Source organism: Oncorhynchus clarkii, chromosome 16 (assembly GCF_045791955.1).
Source record: "Oncorhynchus clarkii lewisi isolate Uvic-CL-2024 chromosome 16, UVic_Ocla_1.0, whole genome shotgun sequence".
NCBI lineage: Eukaryota > Metazoa > Chordata > Actinopteri > Salmoniformes > Salmonidae > Oncorhynchus > Oncorhynchus clarkii.
This window is the reverse complement of record NC_092162.1, coordinates 21,393,712-21,412,301: the sequence shown is the minus strand read 5'-3', so window position 1 is coordinate 21,412,301 and position 18,590 is coordinate 21,393,712. Positions and strand designations below refer to the sequence as shown.

General features: G+C 43.1%; 2 protein-coding genes across 5 annotated transcripts in view; both read right to left on the bottom strand.

The window, feature by feature from the left end:
- The window catches only part of LOC139368178 (centrosome-associated protein CEP250), a 112,828-nt gene extending 103,917 nt beyond the window's left edge, over window positions 1–8,911 (bottom strand). For all 4 annotated transcript variants that reach the window (XM_071106791.1, XM_071106788.1, XM_071106792.1 and 1 more), the window contains exon 1: window positions 7,909–8,911. In XM_071106791.1, the coding sequence (XP_070962892.1) occupies window positions 7,909–8,028 (120 nt within the window). In that variant the 5' untranslated portion in view covers window positions 8,029–8,911. The remainder of the gene's footprint in view (window positions 1–7,908) is intronic.
- Window positions 8,912–11,622: 2,711 nt separating this feature from the next.
- LOC139368177 (major facilitator superfamily domain containing 1-like) lies at window positions 11,623–17,869 on the bottom strand. Its single transcript, XM_071106787.1, has 13 exons — window positions 17,620–17,869; window positions 17,005–17,105; window positions 16,669–16,778; window positions 16,531–16,586; window positions 16,204–16,347; window positions 15,821–15,979; window positions 15,304–15,419; window positions 14,973–15,073; window positions 14,567–14,678; window positions 14,100–14,237; window positions 13,232–13,371; window positions 12,998–13,109; window positions 11,623–12,655 (listed from the first exon to the last, which is right to left on the bottom strand). Exons 1-13 carry the CDS (start codon window positions 17,639–17,641, stop codon window positions 12,518–12,520), a joined length of 1,449 nt encoding a protein of 482 aa, XP_070962888.1. The 5' UTR covers window positions 17,642–17,869; the 3' UTR covers window positions 11,623–12,517.
- Between the last annotated feature and the right edge of the window lie 721 nt (window positions 17,870–18,590).

Genomic DNA, 18,590 nt, shown 5'->3' with positions numbered 1-18,590 from the left:
AGGGTCATTGTTATGCTGAAATAGGAAAGGGCCTTCCCCAAACAGTTGCCAAAAAATTGGAAGCACAGAATTATCTAGAATGTCATTGTATGCTGTAGTGTTTTTCCATTCACTGGAACTAAGGGGCCTAGCACAAACCATGAAAAACAGCAACAGACCATTATTCCTCCTGCACCAAACTTTACAGTTGGCACTATTGGGGCAGGTAGTGTTCCCCTGGCATCCGTTAAACCCAGATTCGTTCATCGGACTACCAGACGGTGAAGTGTGATTCATCACTCCAGAGAACGCGTTTCCACTGCTCCAGAGTCCAAAGGCGGCAAGCTTTACACCACTCCAATCAATGCTCGGCTGCTCGGCCATGGAAGCCCATTTCATGAAGCTCTCGATGAACAGTTCTTGTGCTGACGTTGTTACCAGAGGCAGTTTGGAACTCGGTGGGGAGTGCTGCAACCCGAGGGCAGACTATTTTTAAGTGCTACGCGCTTCAGCACTCAGCGGTCCCGTTACCACTTTGCGGCTGAGCCATGTTGCTCCTAGATATTTTCACTTCACAATAACACCACTTACAGTTGACCGGGGCAGCTCTGGCAGAGCAGACATTTTTTAAAAACTGACTTGTTGGAAAGGTGGCATCCCATGACGGTGCCACGTTGAAAGTCACTGAGCTCTTCAAGTAAGGCCATTCTACTGACAATGTTTGTCTATGGAGATTGCATGGCCAGATGCTCGATTTTATACGCCTGTCAGCAACGCATGTGGCTAAACTAGCCGAACTCACTAATTTGAAGGGGTGTCCACATACTTTTGTGTATATACACACACACACACACACACACACACAACACATTAGGGCTGGCGTAATTACTGGATGAACACCACCATAAAATAATAACGCTAAAATATATACATTGAATTTTTTGGTGGAACAAAACAGCTGACTGAAGACGGGACGGCCGGGCATTCGTGCGGTTGAGTCCGTTTCTGCTGCAACATGGACTCTATGTAAAACCTAAACTGCTGCTCCTTGCTGAAACAAGCAAGACGTTGTAGCAAATGAGAGTCTTCGGTTGCTTAGCCAACACCCCCATTCCCTGCACAGCACATGCAGTAAGGAGCAGAGGAGGGGACAAAATGTGTATCTAAAAAATGAAACGGTTTTTTTTTTGCTATTCGAAAGGTTATTATGGTGACCGGAATCACTTGGCTGACCAATAACCATCATCCAAAATTCCATGACCATCACAGCCAATGAGATATATATGATATCTATCTATATATATCACACACGCACTAAATGACTGACAGGGGGTTTTGAAGCACCTCCATCTTGGCACTCCCTCACCTTTGTAAAAAAAAAAAAAAAAAAATGGACAAATTCTACACATTTTGTAATGACCTGTGCCATCATAATATGATACGAGTGAGAATGACTAACAAAATCAAATGTGGGCCCCCTGGAGGTCAGGGGCCTGGTTGGTATTTGGCCACGATTACGAGCCCTGGATGATTACTCAAGTATGTCCCAGAATAATCTGACGACACGCTGGCTGTCTGTTTCAATAGATTGTGTACAAGTTGCACGCTTTGGCTGGCTGTTTGGACCAGCTGTGTGAGCGGTGTTCAGGCTGCACACACTAACTGGCTGCATTCCAGAGCACCAGTACTGCCTTTTTTCTTCTTTTTTTAAAGGGGGAAACAGCCTCCAACACGTGATTTTCCCTGTGATCCCCCTAAGTGGGCGGGCAAGAAAGTGAGGAGCGAAGCAGAGAAGGAAGGGAGAAGCAGTGTGACAAAAATCTGTTCTCTTCACACAAAAAAAAAAACAAAAAAAAGACTCAGGACTCTCATTCACTGCGTTATATTTTTAAAATGCAGTTAACTCGTACACAGGCAGCAGTTAGCCTAGTGAAATCAGATTTTGGCTATGTACGCAACAACACTACTAAAGCCTGTTGAGCTCCAACTTGATCTGAAGGGATTGGATTGGTCTCACTGTGTATATAGCCATTGCTGGAGTTTTGTTGAGCATGTTTAAAAAGGATTTATGCTTACCTACTCCCATTAAACCTAAACAATCAAATTGGCTTATGGAAAGTGCTCAGTTATAACTCCATAAATCCATCATGTCGCTATGGGAAAGTATAAAAAAGGGGACAATGTTGAGTGTGACAATGAGAGAGCTAAATGTCCCACTTTAATATACTCTGATCAAGGTCAAACGTTCCCCCCCGCTAAATGTTATTTCTAATCCAATGTAAAGCTCCTTTATCTTTGATTACAATGTTGGATGTTTCTCTGCTTGGCGTGATGAAAGGCAAGATAATGTCAAAACAGTGATAGCTACAGGTAACTGCCAACTTAAAGGAAACAGCAACATAAACTCTCTTAACATGGGGTTGGACCACCATGAGCCAGAACAGCTTCAATGCACCTTAGAATAGATTCTACACGTGTATGGACCTCTATTGGAGGGATACGACAACATTCTCCCACGAGAAATTCCATCATTTGGTGTTTTGTTGATGGTGGTATAAAACAATGTCGCAGGCGCCGCTCTATTCTCCCATACGTGCTCAATTGGGTTGAGATCTGGTGACTGAGATGCATGGCCATGGCATATGGTTTATAGTTTTCAATCTTCATGGTCAATCTGTGTAAAAAAAAAACATTGAAGACAATCATGGCGCCAAAAATTGCTTCTAATACACCAGATGTATGTCCTTGAACAGATTATAAAAATAAAAAAAATAAGGACAGAAGAAGCTCAGCGTTCAACACCATAGCGCCCACAAAGCTCATCACGGAGCTAAGGACCCTGGGACTAAACACCTCCCTCTGCAACTGGATCCTGGACTTCCTGTTGCCCCCCCCCCGGTGGTATGGGCAGGCAACTACATCCGCCACGCTGATCCTCAACACCGGGGCTCTTCAGAGGTGTGTGCTCAGTCCCCTTCTGTACTCCCTGTTCACCCACGACTGAGTGGCCAAGCACGACTCCAACTCCATCATTAAGTTTGCTGACGACACAGCAGTGGTAGGCCTGATCACTGAAAAGACAGCCTATAGGGAGGAGGTCAGAGACCTGGCAGTGCGGTGCCAAGACAACAACCTCTCCCTCAATGTGAGCAAGACAAAGGAGATGATCGTGGACTACAGGAAAAGGAGGGCCGAACAGGCCCCCATTAACATCGACGTGGCTGTAGTGGTGCAGTTCGAGAGTTAAGTTCCTTGGTGACAACATCACCAACAAAATATCATGGTCCAAGCACACCAAGACAGTCGTGAAGAGGGCAAAACACCGTTTCCCACTCAGGAGACTGAAAAGTTTTGGCATTGGTCCCCAGATCCTCAAAATGTTTTACAGCTTGCATATCGAGAGCATCCTGAACGGTTGCATCACCACCTGGTATGGCAACTTCTCGGCATCCGACCGTAAGGCGCTACAGAGGGTAGTGTGTACGGCCTAAAACATCACTGAGGCCAAGTTTCCTGCCATCCAGGACCTTTATGCTAGGCAGTGTCAGAGGAAGGCCCAAAAAATTGCCAAAGACTCCAGTCACCCAAGTCATAGACTGTTCTCTCTGCTACCGCACAGCAAGTGCTACCGGAGCGCCAAGTCTAGGTCCAAATGGCTCCTTAACAACTTCTACCCCCAAACTATAAGACAGCTGAACAAATAATCGAATGGTCACGCGTACTTTCTACATTATCACAAAAAAGGGGTACAAATAATAGTGTGTCAAGAAGCAGTGCAACGTGGCAGGGTTGTGTTCCAGAGGACGCATGGCTCTCGACCGTCGCCTCTCCCGAGTCCATAGAGGAGTTGCAGCGATGGGACAAGACTGTAACTACCAATTGGATATCACGAAAAGGTGTTAAAAATATTTTTTTATGAATGGTGTCACGTGATCAATGGCTTTGTCCATTTATATACACAGTCATTGGTGTGGAAGTGCCAGCTTTCAATATACTTCGCATCCCTCACTTACTCAAGTGTTTCCATTATTTTGGCAGTTACCTGTATAGTACACGTCAAGCATACAAAAAGGAACTTATGAGTCTCTTTACACTAACAACATCTGAGTTCAGATAGCCACTTAAGTGTGTGGTCTATATGCTTAAAATATTGATAAGTCACCATCTTAGGGCTGAGCAGGGAATCCATTGTAGCATTTCTGGGATAATGGCTGTTCATTCCGATTAAGCCGATATGACTATATTACAGATGGAAGAAGACAATGTAGATATGTTACAGAATGTTACCCCCCTGCCCCTAGAAAATGAGAAGAGGTAAAAAAAAAAATAAGAGAAAAATAGAGCAGTGCTTTAGAGAGAGAAAAAGAGCAATCTCTCTTCACATGACCAGACAGGGGGCCTATGCTGAATTCCCCTGAGAAGGGACGAGCAAGATGGATTTAGGTCAGCTTTTACCATTCAATGGTTAAACACAGTCATTTGTGTGGTGCGTTCATCTCACAACCCCCCCATCATAATGACTATGTAATACCGCACTGAGAGAATGTGGGCTAGATGGGATGAGTGGGAGGGGGGGGTCAAATACTAAAGGAATGACCAAAGCGCTTGCTGAAAATATGTTTGGAATGAGATTTACGGAAAAAAACTCTCGTATGTAATGTGTGCTGAGCCTTTGGTGTTGATGATAATGAGACACCTGGCTAACGAGACTAGAGTTTGCAAGTTAGTAGCACAATGAGGTCTTTTGATAGCCTTTTGGGTCAGGAATTCCACTAGGTAAGAGTCTGCCACAGAGCTATTTTCATCCGTGCAAGGAGGACAGTCGGTTGTGAATATCATGGAATAGATGTAATGTTGTGTCTAGCTAAAGGTGTCAGTCTCTAGTGTCAATGTAGTGGAATAGATGTGGCGCTGTGTACAGTTGAAGGTGTATGTCCAGTCAAGAGACAAACTACTCCTAAAGTCAAGCAGGCCCAGACAGAGTGAATGAGTGTGTGTGTGTGTGTGTGTGTGTCCGTGGATGCAACGTGTGAGTCAATCACATATTTAGTCATAATATGACGTGTTTCAGTGTTGAGTCAGGACCACCTGCTTCTAAGAGCTTTCCAAATGCCATGGCTGTACATGCTGTAAGGCTAATATCTAGATTTGACCCAACAACCTCTCACATGTCTAGAACGAATGGTGTACAGCATTGAGAAAATCAGCACTGTCACTGCGTAGCTATTCCTGTAGTCTTCTGATCAAAATTATATGGCTTTTTGGGTGTCTCCCCTGTTAAAGAGCAGGCACTTCTCACCAATATAACAACTTAATTCTATACCAAGGCCATTCTTAGCCAGCTCTCTTATGTCAAGGTGATGGCAACAATGTAAAATGTGCAAGGTAAGCAATGATTCTATTCTCACCATAGGAAAAGTACTAAGTTGGGGTTTCTGAATCTGCATTGCTTGCTGATTGGGGTTTTAGGCTGGGTTTCTGTATAGCACTTTGTGACATCTGCTGATGTAAAAAGGGCATTATAAATGCATTTGATTTGATTCAATATGCTTTTCATTCAACCACGATGTGTTTGACAAGCCTAACAAAATGTATCCTGCATTCATGCATCTCCTCGTTGACTTCTTTTAAAACGGTCAGTGCCATTTCATGCATTGTGCTCTTTCATGTCAGGGAGTTAATTCGTGCACAGATTAGTTTAAGGATGATAGCCCCAGGGTATAGGCTAACAACTAATTACATCCAATTAAACTAAACCTTTGTACTATGCCTATTTGACAGATGGCTAACTCACAGGAAACTCTACTGCACAATGTACACTTTCTGTATTGGGAAACTGGAACTTTGCTGAAATTTCCAATTGCCAATCAAAATCATAAACACCTTATTTACATAAGTATTCAGACCCTTTGGTCTGAGACTCGAAATTGAGCTCAGGTGCATCTGGTTTCCATTGATCATCCTTGAGATTTTTCTACAACATGATTGGAGTCCACCTGAGGTAAATTCAATTGATTAGACATGATTTGGAAAGGCACACACTTGTCAATATATAGGGTCCCACAGTCCACAGTGCATGTCAGAGCAAAAACCAAGCCATGAGGTCGAAGGAATTGTCCATAGAACTCTTCGAGATAGGATTGTGTTGAGGTACAGATCTGGGGATGGGTACCAAAAAAAATTCTGCAGCATTGAAGGTCCACAAGAACACAGCGGCCTCCATCATTTTGAAATGGAAGATGTTTGAAAGCACCAAGACTCTTCCTAGAGTTGGCCGCCCAGCCAAACTGAGCAATCGGAGAAGGGCCTTGGTCAGGGAGGTGACCAAGAACCTGATGGTCACTGACAGCGCTCTAGAGTTCCACTGTACAGATGGGAGAACATTCCAGAAGGACCACCATATCTGCAGCACTCCACCAATCAGGCCTTTATAGTAGTGGCCAGTTGGAAGCCATTCCTCAGTAAAAGGCACATGACAGCCTGCTTGGAGTTTGCCAAAAGGCACCTAATGACTCTCATACCATGAGAAACAAGACTCTCTGGTCTGATGAAACCAAAATGTTACTCTTTGGCCCGAATGCCAAGCGTCACATGGAGGAAACCTGGCACCATCTCAACAGTGAAGCATGGTGGCAACAACATGCTGTGGGGATGTTTTTCAGTGGCAGGGACTGTGAGATTAGTCAGGATCAAGGCAAAGATGAATGGAGCAAAGTACAGAGACATCCTTGATGAAAACCTGCCCCAGAGCGCTCAGGCCCTCAGACTGGGGCAAGGGTTCACCTTCCAACAGGACAACAACCCTAAGAACACGGCCAAGACAACGCAGGAGTGGCTTCAGGACAAGTTTCTGAATGTGGCCCAGCCAGAGCCCGGACTTGAACCCAATCAAACATCTCTGGAGACCTGAAAATAGCTGTGCAGCAACGCTCCCCATGCAACCTGACAGAGCTTGAGAAGAATGTGAGAAACTCCCTAAAAACAGGTGTGCCAAGCTTGTAGCGTCATACCAAAGAAGACTCGAGGCTGTAATCGCTGCCAAAGGTGCTTCAACAAAGTACTGAGTAATAGGTCTGAATACTTATGTAAATGTGATTTCAGTTTATTACATTTGCAAAACTTTCTAAACCTCATTATGTGGTATTGTGTTTAGATTGAGGGGGAAAACAATTTCAATCAATTTTAGAATAAGGATGTAACAAAATGTGGAAAAGGTCAATCAGTCAATTCTTTATGAAGACACCGTATGTTACGAATTCAAGCTAGGCTAGAGTTTAGGGGATAGGGTTAAGTTTAGGAGTTAACCCTAACCTCAACCCTTTAACCTAACGTGCTAAGTAGTTGCAAAGTAGCAAAAAAGTTTAGTTAAAGTTGCTAAAATGTTGTCAGTGATGAGGTTCGAACTCGCAACCCTACTTTCGTTTATTCCTTAAGTAGCCATACCAAAAGTAACATATCATACAAATGTGTCCCGGATTTACATTTACTGTGGTTAGTCTAGTCTGAGACCAGGCTGTAATATTCAATAATATTTCAAGTACTTTCAAAATTCCTAAGTCAAATATATTCCCTTATAAAATTATACTAAAGGTAAATTTAAGACTGAATAAAACTATTTTTTTTGCTAGTATTAAAATAGTTTTGCTGCTGGACAAGGATCGTCCCGACTTTAAAGAATCCCTGAGCCAACTTCCTGTGATTCTACAGATTTTGCCATGAGAGAGAAAATGTTGCAGCTTTAAAGCCAATTTCCTGTCTGTCTAAATTGTTTGTTCGTGGCTTATGACGTGTTCATATGCTATCTGGGGGGCTGGGGCCCGACCTCCGTGAGTACCCCCAAAGCTTGTGGCCCCCCACGCCTAGCGGGAGCTGCGCTACGCCAATGAGCATGACCCCATGACTGTGAAACATATGGCAACACTTGCTTACCTGATTTAAATCTTCGTCGCTCAATAAATGAGATTCTCTTGGTTTAAAGCAATTCTGGCATTTACTTTTGTTGAAAATGTTGGCTTGGAATTTCCGACATGGATTGTCTTTCGAGGACATGGTTGAAATACCCAGCTGAGCTTAAATGGGTGCCAATTGAACCCGTAAAAAGACTACACAAACAAAAACCTGAAAACTGCGTAATTCTTCCTGTGTAGCCTACTATCCCGGGTGGGTTGCAGTCAATAGCGTTGGAGCTCTAGACGCTGGTCCAAGGTGTGTGCGGCAATGACATAAAGTCATTCCAAATTCCACAACACGATATGAGAGTTCATTCAAAATTCTGAAAACTACTTCATGGAAAAACTGTCTGAATGTCTTAGTAGCCTAGATAGATCAAGTAGCTAGTCCAGCACATAATGGAAGGTGCTTTGAAACCACAGCGACGTCCACCTTTTACTTTGATACCTACAAGCTCATTATAATCGACTAATGCTTACTAAACGGGATAAAGGAGTAGGTCATATCAATGATCTTATCATCTTGTTGCTCGCGAGGTACCTCCCACAGCGCAGCTGCTGTCGTGATAACTTTTTTGCTCACATTTGAACAGGCCAATTTATAAATTGACGCAGAATATGGGGATCCAGGCTTTTGTACTCCGCACTCTCGTCTTGGTAAATACTTTACTACAAGGTGTACAAGACTACACAGGTGACATTTCGCCGGTCCTCTCGCTCACTGAAATGGTCCTGTGAGCCTCCATGAACACCACAACAGGAGTTGCAGTTTTTCCCCTATCTCTCAAATAAGTAGCCAACGGAATGCATTGCAGCTATATCCAGGTGACTAACGCTTGTTGTTCCCCTCAAATTGATTCTCCATGATCAAAATGATCCAACTTTCGTCAGGAATTGTAGTTTGTAGCCATGTCCAACGCATTTTGGTCTGTGGTCGTGGTAGCAACATAGGAACGTAGCTTGCGCTGAAAACTGTAAACGCACTCTCTAACAAAGTCACGGGGAGCCAGTCAGCGGAGAGAAGAGGAGGTGCTGAAAACGAATGAGCTGTTGACTGTCAGCAAAACGTACCAATGAGAAAAAGAAACACGCCCACTACTAAGACTTCAATTGATGTGTGTCCAATAGAAAATATTAGAAACACTTGCCAATTTTATGGAACAACACGGATCAAGTTAGGTGGGCTCTCAAGGTCTTTGGCTTCAGTTGGAGTATTCCAAGTTTGTAGTATTGTAAGTGTTTTTTTAACAGTGTTCTGTAGCAGGGAATTGTCAATTGGATATTACCCTACATTTTCTGGGTTGGGAATGAAATGAAAGCAGGCTCTGTATTCCACTTTGAATCAATTAAGACTGAATTTACCTGGCATGTGCAATCATATGTAGCTATGTAACGCCCTCCTGTGGTATTAAACTAGTTGAAAATGAAAGTGTATCACAATCAAAGGGAGCTTGAGAATACATGGTATTATTCATCATACAGGATGTAATTGTTTTCTAATTCCTAATTCTATGGAATTCATCTTTATTGAGAAATATATAGTGCATTGTTTGACTACATTTTCATCGTTGACAGCTCTAGGTATGACCTCTGGAAATCACACTGTGTTTACCTGAGACCTCCTGCCCACACCTGCTTAAACAAATGCTCTTTAACATGGTCATATTTTCAAGTGACAATAGCTTAGAAAACATGTTGAGTGACTTTACCAGCACTGAAGGAAGGTAGCCTAGTGGTTAGAGCGTTGAGCCAGTAACCGAAAGGTTGCTGGATAGAATCCCCAAGCTGACAAGGTAAAAATCGATAATTCTGCCCCTGAACAAGGCAGTAAACCCACTGTTCCTTGATAGGTCGTCATTGTAAATAAGAATTTGCTCTTAACTGACCTGCCTAGTTAAAAAAAAAAAATAATACCCCATTTTGAGGTTCTCCCTGTTTGGCTTTGCGGAGACGCTCCACTTTCCCAGACAGCGCCTCCATGTGTTTGGTCAGTACAGTCTATCGGGTCGCTAAAATTTCCCAACTACAAAATAACAATTGAGAAAATACAATAGTGTCAAGTTATTGGTCATGGAACATGAAATCATTGATTGTGATTGGTCAAATGTAATTTGGCTGTCAACTATCTTTGCACCTGACCTCCTTTTGACTGCTGTGTTGAGACATTGAGACTTCTGAGCATCCCTGGTTGGTGGAGAGACCCTCAACGAGAGCTTCAGCAAGCGCTCCATCCAGCTTCTTCTGCTGATGGTCGATGACAGTTATGATGGTTAATGACAGCGTCATGAGGAACTCGTCTGCCTGGACCTATAATATAAACGCACTCTAAACTCCACAGAACAACTGTGACTCTAACCTGATAGTGACAGTGAACCATTGAGTTTGTATTCACAACATAGAGAACCATTCCCAGCCAAACATAAGATCCCTGTTATAAAATAGATGTTTATTTCAATGAGACAAACCAGTATAGATCTAGGTTAAATTACATAATTAACAATAATACACACACTGGTGTCTGAATCTCGCTGCTGCAGGATATCGCTGTGTCTGCAGGTGCAGCATCTGTTATCTGCCAACAGAGGGCGCTGTGGTCTTCAGCCAGTCCCACAGAGTAGAGGTCTGCCCAGGGATTTTTCTCTGGCTCTCTGGCCAATGCCTGAGACTGCTCAAGCATGGTAGGCTATACAGAGAATAACTACTGTACACCGTAAATGTATCATTTATTTTCTTAATTCATTTTAAATGTACACTACCGTTCAAAAGTGTAGGATCACTTAGAAATGTACTTGTTTTTTTAAAGAAAAGCAAAACATTTTGTCCATTAAAATAACATCAAATTGATCAGAAATACAGTGTAGACATGTTGTAAATGACTTGTAGCTGGAAATGACTGATTTTGAATGGAATATCTACATAGGCCCATTATCAGCAAACATATTCAGTTTGTCATTTTCTCACATGGCATAGCCTTCATTTCTCAGAACAAGAATAGACTGACGAGTTTCAGAAGAAAGTCTTTGTTTCTGGCCATTTTGAGCCTGTAATCGAACCCACAAATGCTGATGCTCCAGATACTCAACAAGTCTAAAGAAGGCCAGTTCTATTGCTTCTTTAATCAGGACAACAGTTTTCAGCTGTGCTAACATAATTGCAAAAGGGTTTTCTAATGATCAATTAGCCTCTTAAAATGATAAACTTGGATTAGCTAACATAATGTGCCATTGGAACACAGGAGTGTTGGTTGCTGATAATGGGCCTCTGTACACCTATGTAGATATGACATAAAAATCTGCCGTTTCCAGCTACGATACAACATTAACAATGTCTACACTGTAATTCTGATCAATTTGATGTTATTTTAAAATGGCCAAAAAAAAAAACAAAAAAAAAATTATTTAAAAAACAAGGACATTTAAGTGACCCCAAACTTTTGAACGGTCGCGTATATGATTTAAATGTGCCTGGTGTCAACATCTTCAATGACATCATATAACCCTCAGTTAATCTGCTGAAGGCCTACTAGAATGGTTTTATTGTTCTTCCACTTATCATTATGCGAGATGTGCTAATTTGGTGTACAGTAAATGACGGAAACCACCACGCAACAGCTGAATGTTTCTTTTCGTCAGCCAGTTGTACAAAAAGCCCTTGAAAAAGGGTGAAAATACAGCTATGACAACAACACCAGTCGTTACTGTAGCAACACCTTTTTATTTGTGCTAGCTTGTCAGTATAAAGCAAATCGGTCCCATTCCCTTATAGAAGGTTCACACTGGCGGACCTTGAACCGCTGCATGCATAGTCTCTATTGACTGAAACCTGTAGTAAAAGCAATGGTGTGTTTGATTGGAAAGGCAGTAATTGCCAGAACAAATTGCTGCATGTTACATCAACTTGAGCATTTTGGACCACTGCTAACACCACATAAAAAAAAAATTAAAAAGAGATCTCATGTAATCCGAAGCGATTGTTGTTGCTATCTGAAATTAAAGATGTCATTATTGGCGTCACAGAAACATGTGCAGAAATATCACTGAAAGAATTATATAAAACAGTTATGCAACAGGTTATTGTTGACTCCTTATTAATAGTGGTTAAATTAGTAACCAACTTACGTGTTTAACCTTATAAAAGAAGGAGAACTTTTGGATCACTGAAATAAGACCAAAACCAAAAACATGCATTAGTTAGCTTCCGATTGTTTTAGTGTGAAGACATGATTTTGCTGACTTCAATACTGTTCACTGTTTGTTGCCGTAGCACTCAATAACATGAGCCTTGTACTTGGGCAAAGGCTCCATCGACACAAACCATGATTTAAAAAGGCAATATTTAGTGTCTGTCTGATAAGTGAGTATAATCTACAAGATTAGTGAACCATGAGGGGAGGGGATCCGACCACCTCCATTTTCAGATTATAGGCAGAGTCCTGAAGTGTTTTCCCTTAACAAATCCTGTAAAAAAAAATCCCTCTCCTCCCCCAAAAGGCTCAAGAGATATAGATGGAGAAAACAATTCAAGCCGATTGTGTACACACTTCAGTTCAACTATCTGAGGCAGACTCTTCTAAGAGAAGAGTGAGGTGATTAGGAACTGTTGGAGGGAGAGCGAACAGCCCCTTCGTCATTCTGCCCCTCCTCTCCCTCCACGAGAGGTTCTCTGTCTGAAGGTCCGCTGGGGGGCGGGGAGCCAGATCTCTTGGTCGTCTTATTCAGAATCCCACCCTGAGGATACAAGACAATAGAAGATTTACTGATGTAACAACACAATGTAACAAATGTGGAAAATGATACAACTTCATTGTTACATTGACTAAAGGATCTCCTCAGAGGTGACACAGACACACAAACAGTTGATGTTGCTCTAGGTATCTAATAAAAACAAGCCATTTGACATGAAAGCAAACAATTTCAGCTCAATGGGCTGATTTCAAGTGCTAGAATTACTTCGGACAATCGGAACACATTATTTTAGACGGGCGAGTTTCATTATAGAGTGGACACCTGTCGTGGCAGTGAAACAGGAAATGGAGGAGGGAGACAGAAAGAAAGTGAGCCTGGTCTGACCTGGCGGTGGTCCACGATGTTGAGCACCACAGAGGTGACGATGCAGGCGATGGTGTTGGCCAACATGAAGATCATCATCTGCTGCCAGCGCCACAGTGGGATCTTAGCGTCACTACCCGCACAGGAGACGCGCACAGTTTACATACAGACATGCCATAACACTACGCCGAGGAAAAGAAAAGAATAAGTCATTTTGTTAACACCACATCATCATTGTGCTGCAGTGAGCTCTACCTTGACTTGGTTCCCAAGATCTGGCCAACGACAAGGTTGGATATGCCAATTCCTACCATCTGTACTGAGGTGGCAAGGCCCATAGCTGTCCCCAGAGTTGCCTGAGGGACCACCAGGGGAATAGAGGGCCACATGCTTGCCTGAAAAACAACACACATACATCTAAGAAAGAGCACGTGTGTCATTGCAAGTGTATTTGTAATGTGCTTCAATGAAAATGCACAGTGAAGTACAAGACGATCCCTTTCCTACACTTCAATGGGGACTGCCGATAGACCAATTGAGTCACCTACTGTATGTGAATCCTCTCCAACCCGGATACAATATGCAACTTAACAGCAAATGTGCACTCGAAAGAGCAGTTTTATACACTACCAAACACAACAGGGGGAAGATCAATTGCATACTCCTCCCGCCCCCTCTCCTTCCCAAATCCCATTGAATGAGAAAGCCAGAGGTCCCTCCCCTCTGACCTTCTCCTCCAATGGGTTTTGAGACGGAGACGAGGAGAGAGGACGCGAGGAGTATGCAACTGAGATCTTCCCAGGGTGTTTATCCTAAATCAGAAGGATACTAGCTGAAGTGTACAAAAATAGGTGGAATGTGCAATGGATTACAGAGCTACTTGAGAGCAGGTTTAGTATAGTCAAAGTATAGGGCTCACACAATGTATACATTTACATCTTAGTCATTTAGCAGACACTCTTATCCAGAGAGACTTACAGTAGTGAGTTTAAACATGTTCATACCGGTCCCCCTGTGGGAATCGAACCCACAATCCTGCCCTCGCAAGCGCTATACTCAACCAGCAGCCACACCGGACAGTACATTACAATATTCAATTTAACTCTTCGATAGGGCTACTCACAGCAGCGAAGGAGTAGGTGACCCCCAGCCAGATGGTGGATACCAGAGGGGGGACAAAAGTGAAGGCCAGGAGGCCAAAGACAGGAAGCGTGAGGACAGCACAGGACACGGCAAAGACCCCACGCAAACCCACATTGTCCTGCAACACAAAACACACAAGTGTCAACAATTGCAACAACAGAGACACAGGCACACCAATGAGAGAGAGTCAGATATATACAGTACATCAGATCTGGTGGTCAAAGGCTAGTTTTTCCTGGCCACTGTGCTGCTTCTAACTTCTGCTTGCTGTTTGGGGTCTAAGCCAATTACTGAAAAGCACTTTGTCACAGTTTAGAATTTGACGGTTGTTGTGACTACCTCAGATACCAGAAAGCAGGATTTATGAATGAGGTTCTCACTGGTTCAGGTAAGGTTGCCATAACACAGCTGTTGTACGCAGCATAAGGTACAGTAACGGTGGCTTACGATGAGAATTCCGACAGTGGCAGAGAGGACAAGGGAGCTGTCATATACGGCACCAGCGATGTAGGCTGCCTCTTTCTGGCTGTAGTCACTGTACTTGTCTTGTATGAACTTACTGGAAAGGGAGACAAGAGGACTCACATACTGTTTAAATATTCAACTGTGCGAGTTATAGGGTTGCAAAATACTGCTAACTTTCCCCAAAAATCTCAGGTTGTCCAGATGTCCCCGGTTGAAAGATTCCTGGAGTCAGGAAGGAATAAGATCCAGAATCGTCCAACCAGGATTTCTGGAAAAACCGGGGAATTTTAGGAAAGTTACTGGAATTTTGCAACCCTAGTCTCCGAGGGTAAAGTGTGAAAATGTAGGCTGTGTGTGTGCAACTGTGCGTGCATATGTAAATCAATACCTGGCGTCAGCTATGAAGGGAAAGATGCCGTTGTAGAAGAACATGATGGTGAGAACCAACAGCCAGTATCTGAGAGAGAGCAGCTTCACGTCCTGAAACCTCTACACAGACACATAGACATATCTGTCCTGTCAATAGGTACAAAGGCAAGTCAACAGGATTGTATTATTCATTAGAGCATACAATGGAAAATGCTTTTAAATGTTTTGCAACCCCGAAGGATATCTTTAGCATTTCTTATTGGACAAGTTCAGGTAGTCCCTCCTTGTTTCAGTCGGGTTTTCTTCCCGTTTGGCGTCTTATGAATACCACCCAAGCCCATTCAACTCACCACTTTGCGTGACTCTTCCTGAATGGCCCCATCCAGTCCCAGCTGCTTCATGCCCACCTTGTCCAGGGCACTGACCGTGATGGCAGACATGAAGCCCAGCACACACAGGAAGGCACCTGCGCACACACACACACACCTTAGCTGTGAACAATGCAGGATTGATCAGCCTCTTCTGGCTTTACTGCTTTATTATACAGTTATATTTGAGCACTTTTCATTTACTGTACTTTTCCACCAGTATATTTACCTGGTATTCCAGTAGTACTACTGTTTCCACTAGTAATTACTAAAAAATTGTGGTATCAATGGGTACTCTCTCGCACCCATTTCAACACAATTTCCAAATACTTTATACCAAAAAGTGCCTTGTGTTGCCTGTTTGAATGGATCCTTAAAAGGTAAATAAAAAGGTCTCATAGGTTATTATTGTGCCACTACCGTCTTGCCATGTCACTTCGGCATAAATACCAGTTCCTTTATGTGCCGTAAAATAAAGTGCAGGCGTTGTATATCCTACCTCCCCATAGGGTCCACTGCATGCCGTACTGGGCCTGGAACCGCTGGGTGAGGAAGAAGTTGAGGACGGAGCCCAGGCGGGAGAAGGCCAGGGTCAGGCCAAACGCCAGGGCCAGCTCCTTCCCCCGGAACCAGAACGCTGTAATCCGGTTCTGGACAACTGAGGGGGAGGGATAGGGTGCTTAGTTCTCAAATGCAGGAAGGATGACTTTGAAAGTATTGGAACTCGGCCCGTAGCAGTATATTGCCTCACTCCGTACTGTGTTTGGCCTGGGTCGTGCATTTTCTTTTCACATTGTTCTTTCCAGCACGGTTCCAGAACCTATGGTGGATGCGGAAACCAGGACAGCCTATCGTGTGAATCAGATAATAAGGTGGCCTTACTGGTGAGGGATCCATTGCCAGAGCCAAACAGCAAACGGCCGGTGAGCATGAGAGGGAGCAGGTAACCTGTTCCTTTGAAGTGAGAACCCAGAGCAAAGATGGCTGACCCCAGCACACACAGGAAGGAGAAGAGGAACACACCAACTACACACACAGAGAGACAGAGAGAGAGAACATTAGGAGAACCAACAGAACATTCAGCGCCATACACCAGAGAATAGAAACATGGGTTGTTCCAGCATATCAATCAATGTGAGTTCAATGATTAAAAATGTCAAGAGTTTTGAATCTCAGTTTAGTGCTGTGGAGTAGACAATATCAACTTACAGCGGTTGCCTAGTTTGTCAATAAGGAACCCAGCCATTATAACCACCACTGCATTACTGTTGACAGAGAGAAAAGAGTGAGACATCGGGCCTATAGTTAATCATTTCATGAATATATATAGGGGTTGTTTACACTTACGTCCAGGCATAGATGGCATAGAGCAGATTATACTCCTGAGGGGTCATCCCCAGTCCCTCCACACAGTCCACTGTCCCATTGATCACGGTTGTATTGGCACACGTCAAATTCTTTGTGCAGGGGGGAAATGAACAGTGTTTTGTTATCAACCCGATGGTGTTGGTGCGTTAGACACGGTGTAATTCACAATTCCATCACAACATGTGTTATTAATGAAGGTCAATGTGTAGAACTATTGGTTAATCTCTGTGGTGAAATGAGTGCATTCAGTGTGAGTGACGAGGCTACTTTACTCTCGTTGTGCAAAGGCCTATATAGGCTGCTCCTGCGACTCACCCCTTGGAACTGGTCCTGGAGGACACTAGGGATATCGAAGCAGAAGTAGGAGCCAAACGTGAGCAGGCAGTTGAAGAACAATACCAGAAAGCGGTAGTATGCTGTGAAAAGACAGTGTGATGCATGACACGTGACGAACATCCATGTCACAAAACGTTGCTGCTAAATGCCAGTGGTCAGCAACCCTGGTCCTGGAAACCTACAGGATGTGTATAGGCTTTTTGTTCCAGCCCGGCACTATCACACTCCAGTCAGTTAATAAGGGTTTTGATGAGCAGTTCATTTGTTGAATCATTTGAGTTAATGCTGGGCTGGAAACAAGAGCTTGCACAACGTGTGAGCTACAGGACCAACAACACGACCACTGCACTTTATAGATTTGACCAACATAATGAATATTCAATAACTATTTAAATGTTATAAATAACCATAATAAATATAAACAGAAGACATTTGTGGAGTTTGCAGTGAGCCAAGTTTGCCAACTAAGCAATTACGAGAATCATTTGTGATATTGCACAATTCAAGAGGGGTTTCTTGGCAATGGATCTCTGAATTTGATGATCTCTCTTTATCCACATAAAAAAACTTAACAGAATACCCTGGGCCCCATACCTTTCTCTGCCGGCTGCGCCATAGTAAGCTAAAACGAGGTCCACAAAACTAAAGTAGCCTAAACGTAAATACCCATTTGTTTTCTGTTTATGTCGGTCGGAAGAACCGAACGGTTACTCAATAAATCGCCGTATTCCAAGTTGCAACTACGCAGATTGCGCACACTTTAAAGTATATGGATAGATTATGAGACACTTTTCGAATACACGGATGCTTTACAAGTCGCTGAACGCGCACAAGTGCTCGAGGTGTAATGGCAAGAACTTCCACTGCCCTCGTGCGCCGTCGTCACTTCCTTACTGACACAGTTCCTCGTTTGGATTGGTTCCCCAGCTCCTGTCAAATAAAGGGATTGTATTTTATGCCGCGTTCAAAACAACTGGGAACTCGGGAAAATGCGGTAGGTAAAAACATGACGTCGATTAATTTCAGGTCGGGAAGTCGGAGCTCTAGAAACAGGCCCAAGTTCCCAAGTTTGGGTTTTTTGTAATTGTGTTATTCTAATATTATATTTAAGCAATAATGCCCAATCAAGAGGTTATATCGTTTTGTGTTATTATAATGTTGTATTTAAACAATAAGGCCCGCGGAGGTGTGATATATGGCTAATATACCACGACCAAGGGCTGTTCTTAGCATGACGCAACGCAGAGTGCCTAGTGGACATCAGTTCTTGGTCCATTAAAGTTCTTGGTCATACAAGCCACTGTATTAAATCCTGTTGTCCATCTGAGAGGACATTCTGGGCTTTTCAATGATATCACATGTGTGTGTGTAATTATTCATTAAAATGTTTGTAAGTTTGATATTCAAATTGTTTCTAGAAAGTGAATAGCTCAGGAATAGTTACGTGAGTTATCAGAACTGTGTAATAATTTGTTCAGATTAATAAATAGGCAAAAGTAGAGTTTATCAAGAAATGTCCTCTGTAGTGGACACCCGGATGCCACAACTATGTTTTTCACCTACTG